At 35.0% G+C, this 17,876-nt stretch overlaps 1 protein-coding gene across 4 annotated transcripts in view; it reads right to left on the minus strand.

Moving 5' to 3' along the window:
• The window catches only part of LOC110037935 (pentatricopeptide repeat-containing protein MRL1, chloroplastic), an 86,973-nt gene that overhangs the window by 20,221 nt on the left and 48,876 nt on the right, over positions 1-17,876 (minus strand). For 3 of the 4 annotated variants that reach the window (XM_020742678.1, XM_020742677.1, XM_020742676.1), the window contains 7 exons: positions 14,629-14,769; positions 14,275-14,374; positions 12,961-13,069; positions 12,803-12,894; positions 12,483-12,573; positions 10,273-10,504; positions 10,053-10,145 (listed from right to left, as the gene is read on the minus strand). In XM_020742678.1, the coding sequence (XP_020598337.1) occupies positions 10,053-10,145; positions 10,273-10,504; positions 12,483-12,573; positions 12,803-12,894; positions 12,961-13,069; positions 14,275-14,374; positions 14,629-14,769 (858 nt within the window). Of the gene's footprint in view, positions 1-10,052; positions 10,146-10,272; positions 10,505-12,482; positions 12,574-12,802; positions 12,895-12,960; positions 13,070-14,274; positions 14,375-14,628; positions 14,770-17,876 lie in introns of those variants that run through there. The other variant, XM_020742679.1, reaches the window with a different exon arrangement.

Genomic DNA, 17,876 nt, shown 5'->3' on the forward strand with positions numbered 1-17,876 from the left:
TGGTGTGGGATGAGGCGTGGGGGGGGGGGTGAGGGTGCAGTTATTAGGTATGAGAAAGGCAACATTTTGTTGGTGGTGGGTCGCCCTGTGGAACATTGGGACAGCTCACATGTAGAACTTGGGGATCTTATCGATCAAGAACTATGTGGAACCATTGATATATGAAGTTAAAGGTATTATCATTGAGAGTGATAATCATAATGTTATTGTGTCCTTGCAACAAATGTTACTTGCCAACATTTGGAAGAATCAACCACTTGACGTTGAAGAATTCTCTTTTCTTGCTTCCTTCAAACATATCCCTTTCCAATATATAGATAGGAAAAAAAATATTGTTGCTCATACTTGTGCAAATAAATCTATACATGTTTCTTTTTGTGATAGGAATTGATAGTTCACATTTCCTTTTTATTGATTTTGACCTGACCCACATTTTATTGGGCTAGGTTCTCTCTTTCTTGTATTTTGTAATCTCCCTTTTTTAATAATGCAAATTGCACATTTCAAGGATGACCAAAGGTCATCAGTAGCTAACCGGTAGATTCAAACAACCAAACCAAAAATTAAAAAATCATAGGCAATAATCAATTCTATTAGCAACCCCTACTCGGCATGTCAGGCCGACGATCCCTGTCAGACCAAGGTCCTTTGACATCCAACGACCGAGCGATAGGATAGCCAAGCCGTAAGTTTGTTTATGTAAAAATGCCTAAAATACCCTGTAGTGACCCCTATCAAAGCAGGGCTAAGAATGTAACTTTACACTCGGTACCCCAATGCCTATAAATATGGGGGTCATTTCTACAGTATAGGGTAAACGAAAATCATTCTTACTAATCTTTATTATGCACTCTCTTCTTCCCACTTTCCATCTCTCTCTCTTGTTTAGCTTTATACTTTAGAAGCGTCTCCCGGACAATTTTGGATTCAACAATTGCAATCGCTTTTCTCCTTAGATGCTCTTAAAGCCAAAGTGTTCCACTTCGACCATTGCAAGCATTTCTTGTGTCGTGAAGTACTCCTATCTCAAATGCTCTCTCAGTTGCTCACATTTCATTTGATTATGCCACTTTAGTTGCATGCAACTTTTGTTTTGTAAAAGTTATGGGTGGTTCATCAAATTTGGTATTGCATACCTCTCCTCCAATTCATTTTCATTTTCATTCTCATCTAGGCTTCATTCCATTGAATCTTAAATAACAATCATCATTCTAAGGCAAACCTATGCTCATTTTATTTCAAGAATCTTTGAGACCGCTCATTATCTATTGTTGTAATAACTAAAAATAATGATTAATTAATTATATGTTTATATCATTTTGAACCAGCAACGTTAATTTGAAGGAACCGACGAGGCAATTGTGTCAATAAGGAATGAAAAGGAGATTAGTGAGACATGAACGAATGAATTAGCGCTAGCAAGCAAGTAATTTGATTTCGAGTGACAAGAGTCGCGGTATGTCCGCGTGAGGGAGACGAGCAATCTCATGTGCAAAAGTTAAAGGAGCAGCTCCGATCAAACGACGATTAGCGACACAAGAAGAGTGACGTTGAGCAAGGCACTCAAGGGAGGAATCTCATGCTGAGTGGGAGACAACGTCAAGTATAAGGATCAATGCCCTGTGCATGATAGGGATGAATCCAACAAGCACACATGAGGCAGGCGACATGTTGTACTTAAAACTAGTGGTGCAGACGTCGAACGGAGAAAAAAGTAAAATAAAATTTTAGGGTTAGAGTTAATTTTAATTTAATTAAAAGTTAAATTTAGTTTAAATTTTATTAATTAGTAATAATTATTTTTTTAATGAATTAATATTAGGGATAGAAACTATAAGAGTATACGAACCTAAATGAGAAAAAGAGATTATTAACGTCGCAACAAAATGACTTCATATAAATTTATACTAATTTATATAAATTTGTGTAAATTTTTATACCCTAAAGTGAAATTAAATTTGAAGTAATACTCGAGGTTTTGATTTGTGAGGAAAAGTTTTGGAATAAAGACAACAAATATTGCAAAGAAAGAAGTCGAGTTGAGAGATGTAGTTAAATTAAGAATATTAAAATTTAATGTATAGTTTATGAAAATTAATTTATGATTTTCTTTTACCTTATCAAAATAATTTATAAATATGAAATTTTGTCCCTATTAGGTGGCCTAGACCATCGGTCATATGAGACCCACAGGATCAATTGTGGAAGCTATTGGAGAGAGTTTACCATTTCAGATAGATTTCTTTTTATTTTTTCTTATTATATTGTATGTTTTTTGTAGGTTTTTTATGTTTGTCTTTATTGTTTATTTTGTATTTGATATGTTCTATTAGGCTTTTATTTTGTTTGCCCTAGAAAACCCCTATATTATAAAAGAAAAAGTTGTAATTTAAAAATGATAGAATAAGAGAATATAGTTTCTCCACATTTCTTCATAGTAACAGAGCCCCAATTCGATTGCATGAGAAATAACAACATTCATCCTTCTGTTCCTTGCAACAAAAGTGTGCACGCACAAGACGCACTCTCATCTCATGGCAGTGGCTTCAGGGGTTGTTCTCTTCTCTCACAACTCTCATCATACTCCGACAATTTGGCTCTTGCATAGTGGCTCAGACAAACTCCACATAATCATTATAGGTCCTCCGCTCTCAATCTTCTGGTCGCTTGTATCATCTCTTCGATTGATTTGCAGAAGACAAATCACAGGATCATAGCGTATAAAGACCTCTTCACTTTGCTCATCTTTCTCATATTCATGAGTTGCAGTCGCCGTTCGAACAAAATCATCCCTGCACTCGTTGGAATCCCTTTAGCCAATCTGAAGGCCCACCTTTGCTCGCTACTAAAGCCTCCATAGCCTCTCAAAAAGTGGTTATTGGACAAGTTACCAGAACCCTCCCTCTAACCAGCCTACAAGCTCTCCTCTGCTCTATATTTGTGGATTGGCGCTTTCTTAGACTCCCCCATAAGTTTGGTTATATATATTGTATAAATCAAGCTTGATCTTCAATTTATCACGACTCACCCCTATTAGTATTTTGGTAAGAATATCAACAATATGAAGTCATGTAAGAACATAGCTTAGCTGAACATTTATAATGTTAATCTTTTCTGAGACGAAGTGTCAGTCAATCTCAATGTGTTTGTTTCTATCATGATGCGTGGGATTTTTGGTTGTACTAAAAGTTGTTTAAGTATCACTGAACATCTTAATTGTGACTTTTATCTCAACCATAAATTCCCTTAATAGGATTTGAATCCATGTTCCCTCACATAATCCTACTGCAAACATATACTACTAAGATTTTGCACTACTCTGAGAGTAAACAGTTTGCTTTTTGCTTCTACACACGATGAGATTGCTCCAGATATATGAACCATAACAGTGAATGATTTCCTATCAATTATTCCTCCGGCACATCAAGCATCTGTGTATATCTCAATCTCATAGTTTTTAGATCTCATGAAGAGTATCATATCCATAGGTCATCTTGAACTTTATTTACTGTTTCCAAATGATCTTCATTCGAATTATTCATGTGTTGGCTTACTACATTACTTTTGTATGCAATATCATGTCTGTGTTTGATAGGAAGAGTAGTTGGCCCACAAGTTTTTTACATCTTCCTTTATCAACTGCACTGCTTTCTTCACATCTATTATTGAAAGGTTTGCAATTTGCATTAACAAAAATAAAAGGTAAAAAAAATGCTATAAAGCTACACAAAAGAGACAGTGTTGTGTGAATAGTCTTCCACCACACTAAAAAAATGGGTCTAATAAGTGTGAGTATCCCAAAAAAAAGACCTATTAAAAGCAAACCGAGAATAAAAATGGGATGTTTTGTTACATTCTCTATAGACAGAAAGAAAAAGCACTTTCTTTGGGATATGTCAGTAGGTTTATACCCAAGCATGTCAGTTTCACTTAACATATCTAAGATATACTTCCTTTGGTATATGACAATTCTCTTCATAGACCGAGTCACCTCAATTCCCAAAAAGTATCAGAGATTCCCTAGGTCCTTGATCTCAAATTCTATTACAAGCATCATTTTTAGTCTAGTAATTTTTTTTGAAACGCATTTCAAGATAATCATTTACATATACTATGAAAATAACAATTTTGCCTCTATGATTCAATTTACCAAAAAGCATATAACCAGCTTGAAACCGACAATATCTGTTTGCAATCACTGTTTTAATAAGCCGGTCAAACCAAGTACAAGGAGATTATTTTAAGAGATAGACGGATATCTTTGCAAATCAACATGTTGTTAGACCTATTTTCCAAGGTATAGTCATGTAAACTTCTTCATCAAGATCATCATTCAAGAATACATTTTTGACATCAAGTTGGTCCAAAAGCCAATCTTGATTTACTGTAGGAGAGAGTAAAACTCAAATCGTACTACGTGTAAAATAGTTTATTAGTTTCCAAATAATCACTCACATAAGTCTGCAAAAAGCACTTAGCAATAAATCTTAGCTTTGAATCTATCTACACTTCCATCTCTTTTACATTTGATCATGAACATCCATTTGCATCCTACAGGATTTTTTCCATGATGTAACTCTGAAATTGTTAATGCGTTCTTCTTTTCAAAGGCTCAAATTTCTTCCTCAACTATTTTTTTCCATGTTTCCATGTTGAAACCATTAGAGCCACTTGGATTGACTTGGGAACCTACATACTATCAAAGTTAGTCACAAAAGTCTTGTAAGATGATATCAACTTACCATAAATTACATATCTTTCAATTAGATGACTAATGCACTCTCGGATACCTTTCATGTGTGCAATCGGTTGATTAAGTCATCAAACATTGGTGTTAGAGAGTCAAGAGTTGAGGATCCATACCATTATGATTATGAAACACTTCCTGGCTCGTGAAAGTTCTGAGTCTGCAAAGTGTCCTCTACATACTCATTGTCTTTCTTTGGGTGTAGACACAAAATTCAAGATCATTTGTGTCATGATGAGATGGGGTAGCGAATATTGGGACTGTTTTTGTGACAAGTTTTGAGTCTTCAAGTGAAGTTGGTTGAGGGACATATTTTAAGGAAAAAATGATTCGACTATCTTAAGAAAAATCACAAATATGATATTCTATTAAATTCTCCCCATAAATTTCAGATTTGGGAAAATAAGATTGTTTCTCAAAGAATGTGACATATATGGAATTTTATATTTTCTAGTTATTGGAGAGTAGCATTTGTAGAATTTTTAATTGGAGGAATAACTGAGAAAGGTGCATTTGAGAGACTTGGGATCAAGTATAATGTGTTGTTGATAAATGGGAATAAAAATAAAATAACCAAAAATCTTCAATGTTAAGTCAAAAGAAAGAGAACGGATACATGAAAACATTATGAAAATTTTGAAATTTTAGAACTCGACTAAGCATCATATTGATGAGTTATGTGGCTGTGTGAATGCTGTCGTTCCCCACCCCCCCCCAAAAAAAAAAAATGTTTCGGCGCATGATTAAAAAATATAAAGGCAAGGGCCACATCAACTAAGTGTCTGTTTTTTCATTCAGAGACCCCATTTTATTAAGTATCCAAACAAAAACATAAATGAATAATACCAAGCTTGGAAAGATAAGGGCTAAAGATGGAATTAAAATATTTCTTAGCATTATTAGTTTTAAAAATTTAAATTTTCTTTGAAATTGAGTGAGAATCATGGAATAAAAGGAAAAAAATAAGGCAGTTATTTCAAAATTTTCATTCATAAAAAATGTCCATCGTGTTCTTATGTGAGCATCTATAAATGACACAAACCATTGTGCCTTATTTATATTATTTATTTGTGATTGTCCACAAATATCGGTGAAGTACTGAAAAGTGATATGATAGCTTGTATTGCAGTTTAGAGTATACATGTATAACATATTTTGCAAGTTGACAAATTTCACATTAATAAAAATTAGACTTTTTAGTGATAAATAAATGTGAAAATATCTTTTTTTTTTTTCGACCAAGACAACAATGACATGACCATACTTTCAACTGAAACTACATTGACAAAATTTGAACTTGGCTCAGAAATACAACTTGAAGGATGGTCTTGCCAACCAATCAAGTTTTTTTTTTTTGAGCAAATATTGACTACCATGCATTTTGACACTATCAATCACCTTCCCTGAATCCACAACTTAAAAATCAAAAAAATTGGAAGAAACATTAGCCATATACATTTTAAGTCACAAGTACATTTTTGATTGAAAGTATATTGCAGTTTAACTTTAGAACACAAAGAACTATGTAGAGATGAAGATTATTTGTCAGTGTAGTTGATCCACTTCCTACTACTGGTAAGAATGAACTATCAGTTATTCAAACTTCAGAGTGACTAATACATGAGTTGTAATTTTTTAAAATGTTGATGTCTCTCCTCATGAAATATGAAACCCGAAGTCAACTGTCCAAGGTTTTAATTTATTACATTGGAAATTAATAACCTAGGATAAAATACCTTGGTGTGCTAACAGACTAATAGGTTGTTTGGTATAGAATGGTGACACTTTTCTAGAGAAGAAACTATTACTCTCTGGTAAACCGGCTAAATTTTAAATTGTTGTTAATTGTGACAGCAGCATTTACACAGATCTCCCAATCATATTTTTCATTAGATGGCTTCTAGAATGCAGGTTTACCGCATAATTTCAACAATTTTCCTTCACATTACCAAGTTTCTTACAATGGTCGCATCACGGCGTCCTTTCTTAGGCTTATTATTTAGAGAGAAATTTTGATTGTACAAGGTTAATCCTTCAACAGATGTATGGCATGATTGCTTATCATCAACATCTTTCTATTCTCCTTACTTTGAACTTCTGCAAAAGTCTCTCAAATGATAGGGATTGGTTTACTTACACCCATGATTCTCCCCCTGACTTCATCTAGGTCTTTATTGAGGCCAAGGAAAAATTTGATGGTTCTTTATTGTTCAATAATTTTCCTATATAAGACAGAAACATTAGGAAATGTCAAATAATAGATCTCATATATGTTCAGTTGCAACCAACAGCATATGAGGGTATAGAAATATTGAGTAACATAGAATTCCCCTTGCCGTGGATTATGTAATCCGGTCTCAATCTCAAATTACGCAAATTTTCTGTGCTAGTGTAGGTTTCACGTGCAACCTTCTTTTGCGGTCCTATAGAGTAAAATTTTCTCCAACCTCCATGGTGAAGAAATTTATTAACTATGACTTAACCATATAGTTGCCAATTTTTCAAGCCCGGTATTTGGAATCTGTAATTTCTGGAGGCAAAAATTCACCTATGAGATATGAGATGTCCATATTTTCCTCTACCACAAATGTACATGTGGATGTACTGTGACCATTGAAGATGTTTATGATTAAATGAGAGAAATTTTCAGGTATGATAAGAACTAAAGAGGTAGGCGCAAACCTAGAGATGACTTCCAAAGAAGATTGTGAGGTCGTATCGTGTTTGACCATGATAAGATTATGAAGCCCGAATCGAGAAGGCCTGCAACTTGAACGAAAGAGAGGCCTCTTAGTTCGACTGCTTAACTAAACAAGCGAACAGAAACTAGAGGAAGAAGAACTCTTAGTTCGACAACTCGACTGAATGAGCAAATAGGAACTAGAAAGAAGAGTGCAGCTCTCTGTTTCCACAAGTTCGGCACAGAGCGAGAGGATTTGTAAGCCAACAACTCATGAGAGGGCGGCTAAGGCATGGTGAATCGATCATAGGGGCCAGATCGTTAGATGTTTTAGCGGACCAAAGAGGAAGAGCAGTCCTATGATATGCAATCTATTTGAAAAGGAGTTGGTCGAACCAAAGAGACGAGTGATCCTGCAGTCTACAATTTGTCTTCCATGATCTAGTCGAACCAAAAAGACGAGCAATCTTGTGATATGTCTTTCATGATCTGGTCAAATAGAAAAGACGATTGAGGGTTGTTGCTTGTGCGTACGAGTAAGACACAACAGTTGTTTGAATGATGGTTATTATTCGTGAGTATGAGAGAAATGGAGCGGCTTGAACGAAAATTGATGTTACGAAAAATAGAGAAGAAGACAATTGAGACCTCTTGTGCAAGCAAATTAAACTGTCGGCTCTATTGGCATGCAAAATTTTGTGAATGAATTTTATTTCAATCTCCACAATGCATTACACCATACTACATATATATATATATAATAATGAAAGGAAACAAAAAAGGAAACGCGCCAAATACAAAAAAAAAGAAATATCTAATAAAAGGAAACACAATTAGTGAAATATATTCTAAGGAAATAAATTTCTTTCTAATCAAACATGTGAATTGGCACTTACCAAGACCTTCCCCTCTCTCCAATCTCTTTACCTCCGTCAAACTACTTGAATTCTCCCATCCATTAAGCATTTAATCATGAAAGCACCATAAATCATTAGAGCCCCACAAATGTTTAAACTCCACAAGCCTTCATTTCTCTCAATTTTCTCATGAATGGTGGGCCACCTCATCCATGACTCAGGATTCCATTGTCACTACTATATATAAAACCTTTTATATATTGTATGATTACATCTTTTGAATGACTAAAATTTAGCTATTCTTATTCCTTTTCGAAGTGATAAATTTGAGTGCTTTCCATAAATGAAAAAAAAGGATTTCTATGTGAAATTATACAAAACTTGGAGGGCTTCCAATAAGGAAGGCAACATGATAAACGCTTGTTCATAGAGCTTAGCTTAAGCTATCCCTGATTCCTCATCAAAATAATTAGCATCCACCATGATTAGTCTATGTTGATCACCATATGTGATTATAAGCATACTATACTGAATGGGGTGACAATGAAGGAAGACAAAAGGAATTTCATAAGAAATCAACTCCGGCCACCCTCAATCATCGCTCACTTGGCCAAATAGACCATTATGATGTGTTTGGAACACAAAAAGGTCCAATAGGATACCCCAACCCACCCAATCGCATCAAAGTTGTAGTACGAGAAAAAGATTGAGAGAACTTTGTGGGGGAGTTTGCACGAACGAATCACAATTTTATAAATAATAATAATAATAAGTTATATAGATAGGTATAAATGTATATATAAAATTATATATGCAAACAAGCACGCATATGTACATATATATACATATTTTTAAAAAAATCTCTTTCAAAGAATATGTACATCATTTTTTTTTTAAAAAACCTATTTCTCCACTTTATGCATCACAATTAAACAATACTCTAAGGACACATTTGGCATACTATGTGCTAGAAACCTTGTTGCACCCTCAATTTTGCCAAGTTTACCATCATGATGGATCCGAAACACCAAAAAAAATCCAAACGATAAACATGGTTCAAAATGCTTAGATCGTAATCGAATCGCTCAAACAACACTTTCATCAATGCGTTGGGTGTTTGGCTTTTAAAAAATGAGAGTTTGGGTTTGATACAGAAAAAATCATAAGAATTGGGTGTTGTGTATGTAAATTCCCCAAAAGATAAAGAGTCTAAAAGACCACGTTTCTCATCAAGATGGCACCACCAATAAGTTGGGAGAGAAATCAAGGGTAAGAAGTTAAAAGTGATCCACTGTCCTCATGATTTCTAGACAAAACCTTCTTTACTTGAATGAAATATCAGCCACTGCTCAAAGATATCGTAATTACTGATCTAGTAGTGCTTGCTAACTTCCATAGATTACGAGACAAATATCGAATGATTACCACGGGATACTCCAGTATAGAAGTGTCATAGTGGTGCCCTGTAAAAAAACTTGAGAAATTTACATACATACCAGAATTCTTTATATTTACACATCCAGCACCTGGAGTTTACATTTATAACACCTTGGTGCGATAAATCGATGCACGAATGTGTATTTAACTTTTAAAAAGCAGATGATAGCGATGTATTTTATTTGATGTTAAAGATTCAAGTGCTATGCATGTAAATATTAAAGTTTGGGAGTTAGGTATGTAAATACATAAGAATTGTGTGGTATGTATGTAAATGCCCCAAAAATCTTCTAAACTAAGAAAAGTTTATTCAAGTGACAACGTGGTTCACCTCAACTGTATGTAGTAGTAGCTTCCTTGCATCTAAAACAATTGGACTTTCTTTATAGGAAACCCTTGGTACAACTCGTAATGATGCAGCTTCCTGCAGAGTAAAATCATTTTGGTGATAAACGTTAGCTCCATGACAAGAATCCTTCTCTTATCCATTACCTCCCAACCATTTAAAGCGCCATAAAAAGGATTAAGAAACAAAACTAAAGGCTTGATACCTCAAGCACAGAAAACGACCTCGTGTCATATTCTCCAAACCCATGCAAATAAGAAGAAATATTTGAGCATCCTGATGTATCAAAGCTTATTCCCATGTTCTCAATAAAGCTATTTCTTAATAAAGGGTTGAGAGGAAACTGCAGGCATCCCAAAACTTGAGAAAACACTTCAATTGTCGGTATCTCGCCAGATGAAATTGTTTCACGATACACCATTATTGCTCGTGATGTCCTGCAATGGCAACAAAGTAAATAAACCATGATTAAAATTTCATCAAATTTATTAAATATAAATTTTTACATAATAGAGTTCTATAGTTGTGAACTGATTTGGGGATATGTAGGCAATAGGGTCTCATAATTATTGTTTCAAAACAGTCGCCCACCCTTAACAATATGACTAAATGTCATGGGATAAGAATATGATGATGATGATGATGATGATGATGATGATGATGATGATGATGACGATGGCCCGCCCTAAACAACAACTGCACTAATATCAAAACATTAAAAAGAAAAAGGGTGAATATGGAATAGAGAACTTAGCTCCAGCTTTATGAAACTGGTAAATATGTTGCTCGAAAAAAATGGATCAAGTTGGTGGAGGATTTAGGGTTTAGAATAAAAGTTTTCTCTAGAAAAGCAAGTTTTAAGGTGAGATTAAATCTTAGGTATTCCAAAATATTTAAGGTGATTTACTTAGTCAAATTAGTTATGCTAATAAATTGTTCTTCTAAAATTATTCTAAATAGTAAAAAAAATTAGTATAATTAATCATGTATTAATTGATGGTTAAAATGTTAAATTATTTTTATACAAATTTAAAATAATGTTCACTTATTTTATTCAAGAGAAAAAGTCTAAATAAAATTTAATTTAGTCCCTAAGTTTTAAAATGTTCTAATTTAGTCCTTGACTATTGAAAATTGATCTGAATTGGTCCTAAATAAAATTTTTCATTTAATTTAAAAAACTACTTTCATATTTTGAAGGACAATTCCATCTATTTACATAATTAATGAATTAAACACACGAAAGGCTCGCAAGTTCTCTCTGGAGGATTCATACGTAAAACAATCAAATCTAAATCTTTGCTACTCCACTCGTGCTGCTAATCCACCATCGATGAACAAGCAACTCAAGGCGTGTACTCATTTGTTGATTCTCCACTAGACAAACCAATCCCCGTCTCCATCCAAGTTGCTTGCGTCGACAACGAGACTTTTGTCTCCATCCAAGTGCGGCTTCTCCCCTTCTGTTTCACCATCTACGGAGCAAGCAACTCAAGGCGAATACTCATTCGTTACTTCTCCACTCAACTAAGTAGTCTCTATCTCCATCTCCATCTCCATCTGCGGTGCTTGCGTTGACGACAAGGCTTTGTCTCCATCCAAGTGCTTGTTTATCCCCCTTGACCATCGTTCATTGCAAACAAAGGCGACTTCAACCTGCGTCGGTTCGACCTGAAGATGTTGCGACTCCAGCAGGTAAATACGACACTGCAAGTTTGAGGAGAGGAGTAATTCGTCGAAAAAGAAAATGTATTATATGTGGCAAAATAAATTATTTAATCGGATTTGAAAGTATAAAATGGTGGAGAAATGGGATTTCAGAATTTGTGATGATTGTTTTTAATCGTATTTGAGCTGTACTTAATTAGGTTTTAAACATGATTTAACCTAAATCCAGCCAAATAGCATAAACAAATTTTTATGATGGATATATTTATAAATAATTACATAAAAGACAAAATACCCTTCAGTTCATGTAGTCCACTACTAAATTTAAAGCAAAATATGATTTAACACCAATTTGGACCAACTTTTAATAGTCTAGGACTCAATTAGAGTATTCTTAAACTCTGAGACTAAATTGGACACTTGTTACTATTTTAAGCAAAAAACTAACACTCTTACAACGGGTTAAACACAACGTTTAATAGCACCTTTACCAAATAGTCATATTGTTTACTCAACAACAAAAGGACAAAACATTACAACATAAAATAAAACACCACTTGCCAACCAAAACATTAATCACAAAGTTCATTTTTTTTTCCTGGTAGGAAGAGAGCGCAAACTCGGCCCATCGAGATTCCTCATTTTGTTCCCAAATAATTTGAAAGGAAGCAAATTTCAAATTAGGATGTGTCTTTCAAAAAATATAGACTACCAACATCAGTCAAAGCATAGGCGGTGATTACTTACCATATACTATCAATTTGTGGCTTTCCAGAGTTAAAAGAAATAATAGGTTCATCACGAGAGCAATCCTTTTCATAACTTTGCAGGCACATACCTAGAAAATTCAGACCATCAATTTTCAACATCGAGGGTAAGACAATGTACAAAACATAAACAATGAATACAACGAATGAGATTTCCTTCAATGGTCGCTCTAACATCAACAATGAAAAAGAAATGCAATAAGTTGAGAAAGGATAAATTGTTCAGTAAATTTACAACTGAACTAAGCAAGAAGAGTTTCAAGTTGTCAAATTATTTCCACGAACGCACGCTGAGTTTACCAGTAAGACACCGACACATAATGAGATTTGGTAGAATTCCATCTGTTTTTGCTTTTGAGAGAATTGCAAATCCAAGTTCAGCTTCATCCTTCCTTTAATTTCAAAAGATTAGAAACCAGAACAAAAAAATCAGATCAAACAGAGCCTTAAACTATTACTTTTCACATGCCACAGTGAGAATGGAATATGTGACGACATTAGGCAGTACTCCTACTTCCTTCATTTCATTAAGAACTTCAACAGATTTTGTCAACTGGTCACCATCACCTGCAATATCATCTGATCAGATTTATCTGATACAGGTAATATTTTAAACCATGAAACTGATACAATGTGAAGCATGGAAGAAACATAACCTGCAGAATAAAACAAATACAAAATTGCTCTCTTTGTTAAAAATGTCTCAATTAATAGGGGTAAGTAGTAAACCTAGCAATGTTGAGCAAAGCTAAAGCTCAAGCTCAGGCTACACTACGACAGTTCATAAATGTCAGTGGAGGACAGCACGTCTAAGTGCACTAAATGCCAATAATCATATTGCTCAAAATACAAAATATATTTCAAAGCAACAAAGTTTAATTATAAAGAAGAATTACATACACAACACTCAATTCCTAGGATTTTACATATCTAACACCTAAACTTCAATTTTTCTATATATGCCATCTTAGCCATGCATGCATGAGAAGATCTATTTAACTTTTAAAAGTTAAAATGGTGGTGTTTTTATGTGATATAAAAGACTTGAGTATTATAAAAGTAAAAAAATTAAAGTTCAGGTGTGAGATGTGTAAATACACATGAATTCGTTGGTATGCATGTAAATGCCCCTATTATAAATGCTAGCAAACAAAATATTTGTTTCTAATAAAATATTATGATAAGTGTGATGTACAAGTACATCAATTAAAGAAGTGCTGATGCCACCAAGTCATTAAGCAACGAAAACCTTAATGAAATATATGCACATACAAATTTATGTATTAAACCAATTGATTTGCCTCTAAAGAGAGGTTTCAGCACTGGGGAGCAAAAGCACTGATGAAGAATTACATGATATCAGCATGCAAATACTAGACAAGCATTAAAAATATGAAACAATCATCCTTACGTTACATATCATAAATGAATTCTTCAAGAGAAAAAATTCTGACGTAAAAGACCTAATGGAATTAGTCATGCATAAATAGAAGGCAATCAAGTGCAATCTGTTCAAAATGTGGAAGCTATTGTTTATGATGGGACAATAAATAAGAGTAACTTTCAAGCTTGTATGAATAGCAACCCAACCATATTGCAAATTGATGATAGTTCAGAGGTTATTTTATATTGGATGAGATCAAGAGTAGCAGTAGTTCCATACACGTTTACTTAAAAGGTAGGTAAACACAGCAAAGCCGTGTAAAATAAGCAAGTAATCCAGTAAGCTGAATAAACTAGCCAATTAGCATTTTCTGTAGGAAAAGGCATACATAAAGCGGTGACCAAAGCATTTAGTGTTGAAACTGTCGGAAGCAACTTGATAGCTTTAATATCCTCATACAACTCCAGAGCTTTCTTCCAGTTTTTTGCCTAAAAAAACATGAAACTTTATAGGTATCTTTGGAAAGCACTTTATCTAACTAAAAGCAACTAATAATTAAGAAAAAATTGATAGCCGCCATGCAAATACTAAACCATGGAAACGAATATCATTTCTTGGTTTGAACCAAAATTCAGAAGCAAAATGACATAAAAAACAAACTCTGCCTTAAAAATCCAGATTTTAAGACATTCAAATATATTCAGGACATTGATAAATCAACTTCTAGTGACGTGAAACTTACATTGCAACAAGCCCCCATAAGTGAGCTGTACGTCATGCTTCCAACAAGTATTCCTCTGTTCTTGGCATCTTTTAGAATGGCAAATGCAGCATCTATATTTTGAGCATGGCCAGCAACATCTATAATTGTGCTCAGAAACATCTGCCACACAAGATTACAAAAGATAGACGTAGAAAACATTTTAAGTATCACAAGCAGAATATGAATGATGCCTCATGCGAAAAATCATTATTTAATGATTGATATTGATTCTTCAACAGTATGAGGGCAAAGTCCCATGAGAAGAGAATACTGCCTGATTAACTTCACCAAACAACTCGAAAGACATAGTGAAATAACCAACATAATTTACCAATAAAATTTAGGGAAATTTACATACGTAGCAATCAATTCTTATGAATTTACATATATCACATCAAAGCTTTCATATTTACATAGATAGCATGTTGTGTTTTAAACCTATGCATGAAAAGGTGTATTTCATTATAAAAAAGTGATAATAGTGCTTTTTTTATGTGATATTAAAAATTTGAGTGTTGTGCGTGTAAATATGAAAGTTTAGGTGTGAGATATGTAAATACATAAGAATAGTGTGCAATGTATGTAAATGCCCCTAATATTTATAAAAGGGAATGAGTCATCAAGTTTTGCAACATTAAGGCTAAGAACATTAACCAATCTGAAAATGTGATCCATGGATGGCAAATAGTGTGAAAATTATGCATCCATGGATGATTGTGGGCAACTATCAAACACAATTACAGAAGCAATTACAGCTGTTAATTTTCAAAAAATCTAATTGGAATCCAAGGAAATGGCAGGCAAAAATTCAGAAACTGGTTTAGGAAATTTACTTAAACAGCAATCCAACCCATCACCATATGGAAGCAATTCCTGATGTAAGCTGTGTTTTGGAACTACAATCACTACCCACCCTTTTCCTGTTGACTATTAAATGCTCCACTATTTTGCTTATTAGTTTTTTCCTTTAAAAGGCTAAGTGTAGCAGTGGGTATTTTCAAGTTCTTTCCTCACTGCCATTTCCTGATGTAAGCCCGCAAGTTTTTTCATTTGAATAAGAAAAGGATAGCCTTTCTCCTCTATGATGCTCCCACATGACTTTCTATTTTATTTTTTAATCTAATAACAGAGACACCAGATCTAACCTTCCTCCTATCATTAGTCTCTAGCTTCTTCCCTGGTCTCAACAAAGACAATGAATATGCCTAGAATGGCATCTAATTGAAGCTTCCCCTCTGATGCCAGAGTTAACCAAACATCAACGGGAATTGCAAATGCTGTTACTGAAGTCAATTAGAGATTACAACCAACACACTTGGAAATAGGAAATAACAAAAGGAGACAACACACTCAAACTAAGGCTTAGATCGAGGGTGGTGCAGCGGTCTAAAAGAGGAGTAAGGGGTATGGTGAGTTGGACAGTCGAAGGCCAGTCAGTTGGTGGTTGGTAAGTCGGATTGTAGGGGGAAGGTAGGAAGATTCACGGCTGGGTTACAGAAGAGAAGAAAGGGGAGGGCAGTCAACAGTGCTGTAGGGGAAAGGACGGTTCAAGTAGGGGTGATTGGTGAAGAGGGAGAAAAGCAGTGGGCACAAAAGTGCACTGCGGCAAGGATGGAAGGGGTACAGTTGCAGGGGACAGCAAGGGGGGTTGTCCGGGAATACCTGCAGCGAAGAGAAGAAGTGACAGCAGTAGAGGGAGTATTGCGGAGGACAAAAAAGTTAAAATAATACCCCCGGAACGAGATACAATCAGAGCACCACTCACCCTTGAATACAGCCCTAGAAGGAAAAACCTGAAGGCGTCGATGATTATCCCGTAAAAAAACACAACAAAAACTAAATAACTAAAACACATAAATCAAATATATGTGCCCTAGAAAATTAAGATTGGGCTCACTGTTGAAAGGAGTCGTCAAACCTAAGAGGAGTCGATTCACATCCACATATGCAATACATAAAACACCACGATTCACATACGATTCATTAATCAAAATCAAAGTCAAATTTAAAATAATGTGAAAGCCCGCGTGACACGAATTTGAGACCCGTTGGTGAGCGTTGAGGGGCGTGTCGGGGTCTTCCTTCCAGACTTCAGTTTTCGCCTAAACGAAGGTCGATCTCCATTTTGCTTATCGGACGACTCCGATTAGATCCACAAATATCATTTGTCGCGTCATGCACTAATTGGACTTAAATTAACCTGATCGTCAACGAAATTGTCCAAACGACCCCAGAAGACGAAATGAACCGTGCGAGTGTGTTTGAAACATCGATTTTACACATGGAGGGCATCCATATGGCTATAGTTTCATGCACAGGTAAACAATACGCATATCGATGCTTTTAAATAATAAACAATATAAAGAAAAGGTAATAATAATAAAAAAATAAAAAAATAAAAAGGCCTTAATAAAAATAAACTCACGGTGTTCCTCCCTCATCAAAGCCCTCTTCGGTTCGAAACCTTCGCTCATCATCCTCCCTTCTCCTTCACGGCATATTGAGGCAATCTTCCACTCCCACTACCCGAAAATGACCTCCTTCTTCTGCACCCGAAGGCTTCCCTCGCTTCACCTCACGCGATTGTGTGTTGCCTCACCTTCGGGTTCCCTATTCTGGTAAGCTCTCAGCTCCCCAAGCTTCTCGGCCCGAAGCCCTTGCTCAGCTAAAATCTCCCTCCTTCCTCTTAAGCCATAAGCCACCTCCACTTTTGGATCATCCGAGACTCCTTTCTTCACTCGGGCGTGAAGCCCTAACTCCTCTTACGCTCGGTGCCTAGAGGTACCTACCCACTCTTCACAGATACCACCTCCTCCTCTGCTCTCTATCAATCTCTCCTCATACTCTATCTCCATCAACACAAAGGATAAACAATAGAGGGAATCGAGGGTATTTTTTATGATTGGCTTGTACAATTGGCTGCTCTTTCCTCTAATTTACTCTATTTTTTATGCTCTGAGTTGTTTCCTTGTCAACGTTTTGGCTTGCAATTTTACTCTCCATTCTGTGTCTTGTGCTTTAAAATATTTTATAGCTGTCTTCTTAACCTTTTTTTTTTTAATTATGCCATTTTTATGGGCTTTAAGGCCGCGGTTGTAGGCCTAATAGAGCTAATTAATCTTCTTATTTTTATAATGTCACTGGAACAAGTGTTCAATTTTTTTTTTAAGCAAAAATATTAACTTTCTAAACATATAAAAAGAAGTCTGTATTTTCAATAATATATA

This window comes from Phalaenopsis equestris, unplaced genomic scaffold (genome assembly GCF_001263595.1).
Source record: "Phalaenopsis equestris unplaced genomic scaffold, ASM126359v1 Scaffold227386, whole genome shotgun sequence".
Classification (NCBI taxonomy): domain Eukaryota; kingdom Viridiplantae; phylum Streptophyta; class Magnoliopsida; order Asparagales; family Orchidaceae; genus Phalaenopsis; species Phalaenopsis equestris.